This window comes from Dromiciops gliroides, chromosome 3 (genome assembly GCF_019393635.1).
Source record: "Dromiciops gliroides isolate mDroGli1 chromosome 3, mDroGli1.pri, whole genome shotgun sequence".
Taxonomy (NCBI): domain Eukaryota; kingdom Metazoa; phylum Chordata; class Mammalia; order Microbiotheria; family Microbiotheriidae; genus Dromiciops; species Dromiciops gliroides.
In genome coordinates this window covers 6,110,167-6,122,977 of record NC_057863.1, presented here as the reverse complement: position 1 = coordinate 6,122,977, position 12,811 = coordinate 6,110,167, and the positions used below count along the sequence as shown (strand labels likewise).

Sequence of the window (12,811 nt, the reverse complement as noted above, 5' to 3'; positions counted from 1 at the left end):
CAGTGGGGGAAGAGGGAAGAAGGAAAAGTCATTCTTTGTTTCAAGGGAAAAAAAATCTACCAATTAAAGCTATACCAGAGTGCAATGGGCTGCTTCTGAAGGAATGAATGGCTTCCACTCCCTGGGGTCTCTCTTTTCAAGGTGGGATGACCTCTTGTCAGAAAGACTTTTTCAGGTATTTCATTTCATAGATCCTAGCTTGGGAACTTGAAGGGACTTTAAAGGACATCTAAGCCAACTCCCTCATTTTACAGATGAAGAAACTGGGGCTCAGCTTGTTTAAGTGACTGGTCCAAGGTCTCCCAGGTAGTCACCACATCCTCTAATAGCGTCTTGGGTCCCTTTGGTCCCTGCTCCCTCTGGGACGCTGTCATTCTGTAAAGTAAAAGGGGGAAATGCTCTGGTTGCCTTAGGCAACTGATCCACGTATTAACTCAGTCCTCTGGTCAGTCCACCATGGGCTCCTTGAACACTGGCATAATCACCCTGTCTTGGTGTTCAGTCCCTCCCCCGGATCTTCGCCAAACTTTGACCACTTCAGCTTCTCATGCGGTGTGTGGTCTTGCTATCTGATCCGCTGACCACTTCCCCCAACCGCCCCCTCTGCCTTTGCAGACATTGTTCTCTGTGTTTGGGATATGTCTTTTGAGGTTCCAGGTGTAATTCTCCGACCTCTATGAAGTTTTCTCCACTTCCCTGCCTGCCTTCAGCCCTCAGATCAAGTGTGACCCTAATTAGGCGTCACACTTGCTTCCTAGCCTTGTTTCCGGTCATTTGCCTTTGTGCTCTCCGCCAGGCGGTAGGAGCCGCTGCTACCTGGCCTTCCCTGCATTTTTCAGTGCTCTGTATCTCTGCAGCCTGTGCCCGGGCCTGGGAGCCCTCCTCTCCCCTCCAGCCTTTAAGAACTCACTTTGTTTCTGGTGCCTCTTGGGCCTGCTCTCCCTACACCCTGCTCCCTCCTCATCTCCCTCCCTTGGTGTGGCCCAGCAACGCCTGCCTGAAATTCCTCACGTCTTCACTTGCCATCTCCTCCTACCCCCCTCTGTGGGTTCTGGCCCATGAGAATGGCATCCCCTTGAGGGAAGGCCCTGGGTCCCTTTGGTCGTGCTTTCTCCAGGAGAGTCTCCATTATAGTTTTTGGTGCAAACTCCTTCCAGGGATGCAGACTGGCACATGCTCTGGAGGGTGGCAGGGGCAGGACCAGAGGGCAGGCCTCTTTGGCTCCCTAGCAGCCCCCCCCGCCCCGTGTCCCCCATACTCCCTTTGCTTCGTGCCTTCTCCCCAAGGAGGCATTTCTTAAATCTTCTGATCCAACCGAATGAAAACCCAACGTACAGATGGGCTGGTCACTGTGGTGTGTAACCTTCAGAGTCTGGCTCCTGCTTTCTTTTCCATCTGTGCCTCATGTGGGCATTATGAGTGGGAGCCCTGGGGAGAGGCCACTCCTCCCAGAGATGGGGAGGCTCCCCTCTCAGCCCACCTGGAGGCCTGGGCTGCCAGTACATCTGCTGACCACTCGGTACCGCCCTGGGCTCTCCTTCCACAGGATGCTCAGACTTGACTCACTCTTCTTGCCCATGACCAGTCTGGGTTCTTAGACATAGCTAAGGGTGGGGCAGGGAGTGAGGCAGAGGAAGGAAATGGATTGGCCGGGCCTGCCTCTTTTCCCTCTTGTGTCCACCGCAGGTGCCACACAGCCAGGGAGCTCAGACAGATGCCCGTCTTGTTCCTGTTGGTTGGTTTCCCCACCCCCAGTCCCTTGGGTAAGCACCTAGACAGCCAGATGGCACCCAGTATATGGAGGGCTGGCCTGGGAGTGAGGAAGGCCTATGCTCTAGTTTCACTTGAGATGCTTCCTGGCTGTGTCGCCCTGAGCCAGTCACCTAACTCCGCTCTGCGTCAGTTTCCTCCTCTGTAAAAGGCGACAATAGCACCTACACCATAGGCTCGTTGTAGGGACAAGGAGGTCCTGTTTATACAGTGTTTCTCAAACCTTACGTGCCGTCTAACCCGTGGGACCCTCGCTGATCTTAGCCATGTGTGGAGAACGCAGTTGTTGGAGAGCCCCCGCACCGGGGCTTGATCTCCAGGGCCTGGTTGGCAAAGGCCTGGGCCCCCGGAGAACAGGCCCCCATCCTGGGCAGACAGAGGGCAGAGGGCCAGGAGGGTCAAGTGCTTCGGCTCTTTCTGAGTCACGTGGCTTTGTCTCTGTTCTGCATCTTAGGGAACAGCAGGACTGCGAAATTGCTCAGGAAATCCAAGTGAAGCTGGTCATTGAGGCTGAACGCAGGCGCCTTCAAGAGGAGAAGGATGAGGTACTGCCAGGGCTGGGGTGCAGGCCGGAGGGCCGATGGGGGCAGGGGACTGATGGCCTGGGGTGTGAGGTGGCAATCGGGGGCTGATGGCTCCTATGCAGTGGCAGAAGGATCGGCCACCTCTCCTAATTTGGGAGGAGGCATGAAGAAGTCGCCTCTGCCCAGCTCCCGGGGGCTGCTGCAGCTCAGCTCTTGGGCCATACTGTGTGCCTGTGACTTGTTCTCAGGGGACACAGAGGGGAGTCGTTGGGCAAGGCCAGGCTGGGTAGGGGTCACCCCAATATTTCCTCTGTCCCTTCATGCTTCCATCCTGAAGAACCCAAGCCAGGCAGGCAGACAGTCTGCCTCTGATCCCTGTTTGTTTGGGGGTGGAAGGGTTGTTAGAAATGTGAAATGACCGTAAAGAGCCCAGAGCTAGCTCTGGATCTGGAAGAGGTCTCCAGCTGCCCCGTGGCATGATTCTCTTTGCCCTTGTCTTCAGGCTGGCTACCAGGCAGATCTGCCCACACAGAGGCCCTGTGCCCATTTGTAGCCACTCAGCAGCTGTTCCTTCTGCCCCCCACATCCCCTGCTCTGAGCGGGGTTCCTGCTTCTGGAGTTGGAAAGGACCTTCGAAGCCTTGAGGGCAAGCACCTCATTTTACACAGGAGGAAACTGAGGTTTCAGCCAAGGGCACACGGGTTGTAAGTGGCAGAGGCAGCATTTGAACTCAGGGCTCTTCTGCTGTGCCACCTGAGAAAGCAAATCAGATGAATCAAACAATGGAAGAGAGGGGAAATCCGGGGTTTTCTATTTCAAATGTGACAACATTCCAGAAAAGGGGTTATTCAGTCACTGTATGAGGACTTCCATTACTAGGGCAGCTCAGTGGGGAGTACACTGGGCCTGGAGTCAGAAAGACCCGAGTTCAAATCCTGCCTCAGACACAGATTAGCTCCCTCTGCTTCAGTTTTCTCATCTGTAGAATGGGGTAATGATAATACCCACCTGCTAGGGCTCTTGTGAGGATAAAATGCGATCTTTGTATGAAAGCCGTCTAGCAGTTCTGTGCTTCTACTCTGCACTATCATCGCTGTGGTCCATGTTGCTCTTGTGGTCTCACTGGGCCTTGCTGCTCATTTTCCTCAAGGTCGATCTTTCTGGACCAGAGGATGTCTGAGGCCTCCCTCTCCTCCTGACTGGCCTGGGCTTTGTGGTGGCTCCTTTATTTCTTCAGTCCCTGTGTTGCCCAGGCAGCTCCCCTCACCTCTCCCCTTGAAGGATGCCCCTTGGGTCCGTATGCCCATAGGAGGCTGGAGGTCAGCAGCGCAGCCAGTAGGACGACACGCTTGGCTTTTAGGGATGAAGTGAGTTAGGCTGTTCATGTGCTGGTGACTGGGAGGTGCTTCTTTAGATGCTCTGCATTATTCTGGCTCCTTTCTTTTATCAGTACAAGGCAGCTTTCTGTGAAAGGAAGTGTGGCCTTCCTTCTCCTGAGATTGTACCCGGGCCTCAGCCTGGCAGTGAAAGAAGTGGTTGTGTTTGGGAGACAGGAAGGCCAGTCATTCAAAATACCAGGCGAGAAGCCGTGATTCCATCAATTCGCCCAGTGTCCTAGTGATGTGCGGGGGGAGGGGCTGTGTGTATTATTTCAGCAGGAAGAGGATGGGAGAGATCCACACTTACTCTCCTTTTCGGGGGGAGTGCATCGGCTGGTAGACCCTTAACTGGGCTGAGAGGGGGAGAAGGAAGCCCACTTGACCACTGCCTATAAATGAGATGAGACTTAATGCCTACTACAGGCCCTGGCTCCTCCCAACCATTGCCCCATTCCCATGTCATCCCTTACAACTTGGCATGAAATAAGCAGCTCACCCCCCCTTTCCCCTCAGCCATTGATTTCCCCCATCAGCTTCCTTCTACCTCAATCCCCCTCCCCCATCAATCCTCCCCCCCATCAGGCCCTCCCTCCCACCAATCCTGTTCCCTCCTCAATCCCCCCCCCCTTTTCTCCCCCAGAGGGGTGCATGAGGAACTTGGGCCTGAAGACTTTTGTTTGGATCAGTCTCTATCTATGGCCTTGTAAACTCTCTGGTCTCGCAGGCAGGATTTGAACTCGGGTCCTCTGGAGAGCCAGAGCTTTTTCCAGGCTGATGCAATAATGTAGGTGAATGTCAGGGCTTATGGCAGGAGTGAGGAGGAAGAAATGGATGTGAGAGGACTTAGGAGATAGAATTAGAAAAGGTGCAACCTTGGACCAGCTAAGTGCTAATGCTCTTGTCACCTTTTAAGGTCATTAGCTAAGTCATTCAACAAGCATCTATTAACTGCTGCCTGTATGCCAGGGGCTATACTAAGCTTTGGAGATATATTAAAAAAAACAAAAAGGCACAAACCTGATCCCTGAACCTGAGGAGCCCAGATTCTCCTGGAGGAGACAATATGTGCGTCACTGTACATAGAAGCTACATGCAGCCTAAATGGCAGGCAGGCTCAGAGGGCTGGGGCATGGGAAGGACACTGCACAAGGACAATCAGGGGAGCCAAGGAAGCCAGGAGATGGGGGTGAGGAGGAAGAGCGTCCCAAGCGTGAGGGTTGGAGATGAGGGATAGCGTGCTTTGTACAAAGGACAGCAAGGAAGCCAATGGAATTGAATCCTGAAATGCATGGAGGCGAGCCCAGGGTGAAGACTCGAAAGGGAGGTGGAAATTGAGCCCCCACCCCCACCCAGGGCCAGCCTCCTCTTTCCTGAGTCTCAGTTTCATCCTTCCTATGTCCACAATGACCTGGCTTAGGTTGGTGCATCACATGCACTTTGTGTCTAACCTATGCCCTAAGCTCAGAGAAAGGAGGATCATCATGGCAAGCGGTTTTAGAAATCCCCCACAGCTGGTTCATCTCCTGGATATCCTGTCCTGACAGTGAGGTCACTCCTGTCATGGGTCTGGAAGAGGGGATGGGAGGCAAAGACCTATGGGTTCCTAATGCCCTGGGCTGAGTCCTGCGGTCACACTGCCCGTGGTGAGGGGACAGACGCTGAGCCCTGGAAACATGCATTCACCTAATTAGCACTTACAGTGTTCCTCCTGGGGGCACACAACTGAGATCGACTCTGGCAGGCTGTGCTAGGGGGTATGTGTGCACACATATGTCTATGTGTGTGTATGTCAGTATATGAGTGCACATGCCTCGATATGCACATATAGATGTAGATACACCGACATTTTAATCCAATTTTCCTTTGTTACCCTCTGATTCACATTTTCTGCTCTTAACAACCATATTTTCAGAAGGGATCCATTAGGTTGCACCGGCTCACCAACAGGGTCCCTGGCTTCGAACCACTGCTCTCTCATCTCACTTGTTAGAAGGGAAGCTCCTTGAGTGTGTGGAGATGGGTGTGGTCTTGCTCTTTGGCCCCCTAGCACTTAGCACACAGTAGGTGTTTTAACCAATGCCTGTTGATTTTCTTGATCTGGGAGAGAGACCGTGTCCTTCACAACACTGGGCCTGGTGCTTGGGTCCCAAACCTTGGTGTCTTTCTGGCCAGACTGATGACCCTCCCAGACCTCTTAGCACAGCCCCGCCCCCCACCCCCAGCCAGTATTCTAGAAGCATCTGTTCTGGCCCCTTATCATCCCCAGAGTGGGTCATTGTCTCAGAAGTACATGAAAGGAAGACAGCTACTGCAGCACGGGACCAGTGTTGGGAAGGCCACTGTCTGGAGAACAGCGCACTTCCTGGGCCCTGGCAGCCCTAGTCTGCATGTATGAGCAAGCTAAGTTAGAGCTACTTGGAGCCCCAAGGGAAATGAATGGTTATGTGGCACAACCCTCTGAACTCAACCGATGAAGGAACAAATTCTGTGGAGCTCGCTTAGTTTGGAGAAAGTACTGTCAGTAAGCAGCCATGCTGGGCTACACATACCTTTGTGCATGCACACACAGCCATCTACATGCACTATTTCTATCCCCAAAGACTTAGTGCAGATGGAAGCTTTAATCACTTCAGAGCTCTAAGTGCTACAAACTTAAAATATCATTTGAACATCTACTTTCATTTCCTTTTAACTTAAGCACTTTTGTGAATTTGGAATAATAAACATTTAGTCTTCATTTGAAGAAGACTGGACACTGTTACAACGCGACATGTTTGTGACAGCTTCTGGATGACATCTCCTCAGACGAGTGGCTTGGTAGAGGAGGGGGCTCCTTGCTTGGCACCTCAGGCACTCGATCTGTCACTGGCAGGTGCTTTCTTGTGGTGTCAAGTCCGAATGCTCCCGTGTCCATCTGCAGGATCTGAAGGCCATCTTTTAGATCCCTGAGCAGCAGCTGGGAAAGTTTCTAGGGTGCTTGAAAATGGAGTAGAGATGTATATCACAAGGTGGAGCTTCTGTGGAATTGTGATAAGAACGGAATCTTTTAAACATTTTAATAATGAGCCTCTCGGGTGTTTGTTGTACTTCTGTAGCATTTGCCCTTTTGAAATGATTAAAGTTTAAAAAACTTCAGTAAGGCCTTTGGGACACCTGATGTGTGTATGTGTGTGGAAGGGGGTATGTAGGCCTAGCCAATGTGCTGGGGGGGGGGGGGGTTCTGAGCAGGAGGTATTTGTTACAAGGGGGTAATGTGGAAGTCCGCAGGAATTAACAGGATCTACATATGCCTATATATACACATACACACACCTACACAAGTACGGAGCACACATCATACAGAATGGCCCAAAGGCTGTGTGTGTGTGCGTGCATGTGCATACATGTATGTACGTGCACATGTATGCTTCCCTCCTGACTCCTTTGTGAAATATAATGCAAGACTCTGGCTGTGAACAGATTGCTGGGAGTAGGGCAGAGGAAAGCTGACTCATGAGCCAGGTCACAGAGAAGCTCCCGAATGTTTTTTCTGCCATTCAGAAGGAGCCAGCCAGCATCCCCTTGCTCTGTCCTTGGCAGTAACACCCCAGCTGGCCCTGATTCACCAAAACAAAAACAACACCTGAAGAGCTTGGGGACCAGGAAGAAAAGGGCGGGGCTCTTCCACACCAGGTGCCCCCCTCAGTTATTGGTTAGTTTGATTAAAGGTTGCCCACCCCCCAATGGTTTCAATGTACTTATTCTTTCTTTAAAAAAAGCACAGAAAATCTAAGAAACTTTTCCCATTGCTCCACATCCCCACCCCCCACCCCAAGCTCCCATCAGGATTCCTTACCCATTGATTCCTCCCATAATACCCAGACACTCCATTCCACAAGCACCAGGCTGTTTCACTTCTCCTTGCTCTATAATCAGCAGCACCAATTGGAGCCCAGGGAGGTGATGGCCTGGGCTGACCTCAGCCAGAGTTCACTTCTGGATCCCATGATTTTGGGGCTGGAAAGTGTCCAGAGGAGAGAAGCCAGGGTGATAGTAATTGTAACTTGTCTTTCTTTAGTGGCTTAAGGTGGACAAAGCACTTGACGTACATTGTTAGTTCATTTGAATCTCTAAGTAGTACTTGGGATTATGTCTCCCTTTTAAAGATGAAGAAATTGAGATTCCAAGGGGCTAAGGGATTTTTCTGGTTCCTACATCTTGTATGTGTTAGAAGTTAGATTCGAACCCAACTCCTCCTGAATCTCGACATGGCTTTCTTTATCCTCTGTCTTCCCAACCTCATTGTTCTGTGAAGAGAGCTGGAAGGAAATGGATCTGTTCAATGTGGAGAAGAGAAAACTTGGCTCTTTTTTTGGGGGGGAGGGGAGAAATGGAATCTGATAGCCGTCTCTGAGCATGTGTGGGTTTTCATGGGGAAAAAAGCATTCTATTTGTTCTATGGGTCCCCAAAGATCATACCAAGGATCTGTGGGTGACATATTGGAAGGGAAATTTCATTTTGATATAGGGAACACGAGGACAGACCTGTGATTCCACTGGTCTTGGGAACTCCCAGACAAGTAAACTCCATCTACCAATGAAGAGTAGCAGCTCCTATGCAGTGATTTGCCCAGGGTCTCACCCCCAGCATGAGTAAGAGAAATAGGGTCTTCCTGGTTTTGAGGCATACTCTCTTTTATTGGCTACTCCATTTCTCCTCCAATGATCATGAAAACATTTTAAAAGATTCTCAATATTGTTTCCTTGTTTGGACATAATTGTTAGCTCTTGCTAACTCCCACGTTAGATCCCATCCTTCTTTCCATGAATCTCTCCCAGCCAGAACATTGTCCATAACTGAGAAGGTTTGCTTTGCTCTATTCCTCTCCTGAAAGTCAGTAAGTGAGTCTCAGCAGGAGTCTTTGGAAGTTACCATTGCTCACTGGCTGCATCAGTCAAAGGGCTGAGATATTTCATTGTTGTTGGAGTAAAGACTTGCTAAGGATCGGGGCTGCCTCTCCAGGTAACGAGCTCCCTTTCACAGGAGGGCTTCCGTTAGAGACTGAGCGACCGCTTGTCAGGGCTGCATCTCTGTTCAAGGACTGCCTTAGCCACAGATGTTCTTCCTTCCAAATCAGATATTCCCTGGCCACGGCTGAGGAAGCCCAGTGGGTCAGATCTACTGCAGAGATCTCCCTAAGCCATGGTGGAAGACAATGTTGGGCGTCACAGATGTCATGGACATGTTTGTCAGCAGGCAAAAAAGCCCCTGTCAGGGCCTTCTGATGTGCCAGGCACTGTCCTGTGTTGGACTCTTTTCCTCTGAGCTTCTGAGAGAACTGGCATCTCCAGAAAGCCCAAGGCCTTGGGGCATCTCTTCTTTCAGAGATTCTTTACCTTTCTCCCCAATCATTCAGCCACTGGTCATGAAACCAATCTGCCATTTAAATCAAGAAACATTTGTAAATTACCCATTCTATGCCAGACCCTGTGCTAGGCACTTGGAAAGAAAAGAGTCCCCACCACCATTGGAGACTCACAGTCTCTGAGAGGAGATGCCCTGGAGAATTACAAGGATATAAACATCTAAGTGAGATATTTTTTGTTTTTTTTGGGGGGGAGGGCTGTCAGCTGAGGTATGAAGAAAGGTCTTGTGAAGGTCTGGGATGCTTGAGCTAGGACAGCTAGTCATCCAGCAGCTGTGTCCTGTTGAAATGCCTCTCTTGTACTGCCCCTGCACCAGCACTGTGATGGCTGGGCTTCACTGGCAGCTCTGGGTCCTTGGCCCAGTTATTCTCAGTAGCCAGGAGGTGAGCTGGCCACATTGGCACAGCCTCAGGAGGAGCAAAGAGGGCAGCAGAGCCGAGCTGGAGGCACCAAATCCTTCAGTTTCCCCGTGACCTTTTCCCATGGTTTAGATTTGCTTATTTTGGCAAAGTGTCGGGATTTTCTCCCTTGTTTTTGCTATCTCACTCACACACATTTCTGTTTCTTTGTTGAATTAAGCCCTGGTTTCGCTTAGAGAAACAAAAACCATTTGTACAAAATTTCCCTCAGTTCCTGAGCCCTCGAATCTTTTCAGTGTGACTGGGCAGAGGACTTGAGGTCTGGCCAAGTCCGTGCCAGTCGTGACACCCTGAAGGCAGAGCTTTCTCTGGCTGAGGGGGTGTATGCCGGCTGACTACATCAATTATATTCCCATTTAACAGAGGGGAAGAATAAGGCTGAGAAAAGCTAAAGGACTCCATTACAGTCATGTGACTAGCAAAAAGTTTTAGCGGATTCCCACTGGGACTCAATTTCAGATCTTCCCTTTGCCACTCACTAGTTGTGGGACCTTGGTCAAGTCACTCACCTTCCTTCTGTCCATTTCTTCATTTGTAAAATAGAGTAGTTGGACCAAATGCCCTCTAGACCTGTGACGCCATGACTCTTGGGAATACACCAGAGGGCCTGGACTATCCCACAGGAGGGTTGGTTCAAAGAATTGTGTATGTTTGGGGAAAGGGGTGAGGAGGGTGTGCTAACCATGTCCAAGTCTTTCATGGGCTGTCCCAGGAAAAGGAACTTTCATTTGTTTTTCTTGGCCCCAAAGGATAGGACCAGGAGCCCTGGGAAGTGTCCATGACAGAGAGGCCGGTGTGGGCACAATGACCATCGTATCATTTTCATCATTTTCCCCATTTTTCCTCCCATGGAGATATTATAAGAATTCAGCTCAACAAGATTGATAAAGCATCCATGGCAGACGAGGCATTCTGCTTGTGCCTGGAACACAGGTGGAGAGTGACAGAGCTCTTGTTTATAAGATGGTGGCTACAGGAAAGGCCTACAGGAAAAAAAATGGACATGTAGAATGCAATGGTGGCCGCCAAACTCCAGCGAGAGTGAAGGAGGAGACCCGGGTGAAGGGATGGAACACAGCACAGATGTTTGTACAGATGATGGACTTTGTAATGGGCTCCCCTGAGCTTCCTCTCCAGATTGCCGACTACCGATGGTACACGGCACTGTAGATGTCCCATGGACATCCCAAAGCCAACATGGTGAAAGCAGAACTCGTCCTCTGCCCCCCGCCCGCCCGTCCCCTCCTCCCTCAGAATCGCAGTGTTTTCTGTCCTTGATTCTCATTCTTCTTCATGTCAGGTGTCGCATCTGCCCTTTCTCCTTCCACGTCATGTGACACCCGGCCACGTCTCCCCTTGCAGCCACCGCTTTGGTTCAAGGCCTCATCGTCTCCCGTCCTGTTCTCCTTGCCCGAGTCTCCTCTGTCCCAGGCCATTGTGCTCATTGCTGCCAAGGCCAGATCATGGGACTCCCCGGCTCAGACAGTTGCCTCTGGGTTAAAATGGAAACTCCTTTATAACAGCTGCAGCTTCACACAACCCGATTCCAAGCTCTCTTTCCTTCCTCAATGGGCATTGTCCCTCTTGTTACCTTCTCTGCTTTGTATATGGGACTCCCCAGGTCCCACTGCCACACCTTTGTCTTGGGCATCCCGCTTCCTGGAAGATGCTCTCTCCTCCCTTCTATCTTACAGAGTCCTCCCTTCCTTTCAGATGGAGCTCTGGCCTGTCTCTGCTAGGAAACCTTTCCTGACCCCCCCTCCCAATGCCTGTGCCCTCTCTGTTTGTACTTATTGACTTGGTATTTAGGCCAGATATACTTGTCTCTCCTTTAAGGGCAGCTGGGTGGTGCAGTGAATAGAACACCAGGCCTGGAGTCAGGAAGACCACAGTTCAAATTCGGCCTCAGACATTTATGAGCTGGGTGACCCTGGGCAAGTCACTTAATCCTGTTTACCTCAGTTTCTTCATCTGTGAAACGAGCTGCAGAAGGAAATGGCAAACCCCTCCAGCATCTTTGATAAGAACATTCCATCTAGGGTCATGGAGAGTCAGGTGTGAGTGAAGGGGCTGAATAACAGCTCCCCTGCAACATCACTCCCTGCCAAGAGAGACCGCTTCTTTCCTTGTATTGGCATCTCCCCCACCTGGCACTGTGCCTCCTCCGTGCCAGATTGTGGGCTTGCGTGACTAGGGAGAGGAAGCCGCGTAGGACAGCAGCTGTCATGTTCTCTTGGAGACAGGAAGAGCTGGCTCAGATTCCTACTGACAGAACTTCGGACCTTGGACCTCTCTGAACCTCACAATCCAAGCCTGTAATTTGGGGTTGTGATGATGGGCAGCAGGGATAATATGTGTAAAGTGCTTTGCAAATATGAAAGCTCTCAATAAAGTTGATGTTTCTGCTGATCTCCAGCATCTTCACCTGTAACATGGGCTAGGCCTACCTACCATTGGGATTGCAAGGCTCGAATGAGATTATATACAGACATATGTGTGTATATACACAAATCTATGTCTATGTACATGCGTGCATGCATACACATAGTACATATATGTACATATATGTGTGGTTTTGTGTGTGTTTCAGAATTGAAGCTCTAGATAAATGCCCCTTTTTGCTATTTCACTTTATTGTCCTCAGTTTTCTCATCTAAAAAATGGGAATAATACTTGAACCCTCTATACCGGACAGGCCTGGGAGCACCTCTGGGTACCCTGTAAACAAGAAGAGTTGGGGTGACAGCAGCTTTCTCTTTTCTTTCCCTCCCTTCTCCAGGACATTGCGCGTCTGTTGCAAGAGAGAGAGTTACAAGAAGAGAAAAGGCGAAAGAAGCGCTCCCCAGAGTCCTCAGGGCCCAACGCTTATGATGACAACTACTACCTGGCCAATGGAGGTAATGGTCCCCAGGGGACGGGTGATTCCTCCTCCTAGGGGCATGACCAGCAGCTACCCCTTCTTGTTTGGGCGGCCTGTAAAGGGGCCTCAGGACCTGGGAAAGGCCTGTCCCTCCCCTGCCCTGGGTTCCCCAGAGCTGTAAGGCTGCATTTGGTCTGAATCCAATGACTGGACCAGTGCTCCTAGTGGTTGACCAGAGCACTAGATGAGACTTTGCCCACAGCAGCCTTCGGTGGGCTGGATGCTGACCATTGTCCATCCTTCATTCCTGCCCTCCTTCCCTCCCCCTCCCCCTCCTCCCTCCTTGGATATGACTCCTATTTTGAGCATGTTACATAGGGCCTGGACCGGGAATGGTGAGTTGTGTGTGTGTGTGGAGGGGGGGGGGGTTGACCTTTCCAGAAGCTTTCTCCC

General features: G+C 50.8%; 1 protein-coding gene across 1 annotated transcript in view; it reads left to right on the top strand.

Annotated features, from left to right (window-relative positions):
* Positions 1-12,811, top strand: part of CCDC50 (coiled-coil domain containing 50) — a 77,815-nt gene that overhangs the window by 45,676 nt on the left and 19,328 nt on the right. Inside the window, 2 exon segments of the mRNA XM_043997599.1 lie at positions 2,225-2,315; positions 12,278-12,395. Coding sequence (XP_043853534.1) covers positions 2,225-2,315; positions 12,278-12,395 — 209 coding nt within the window.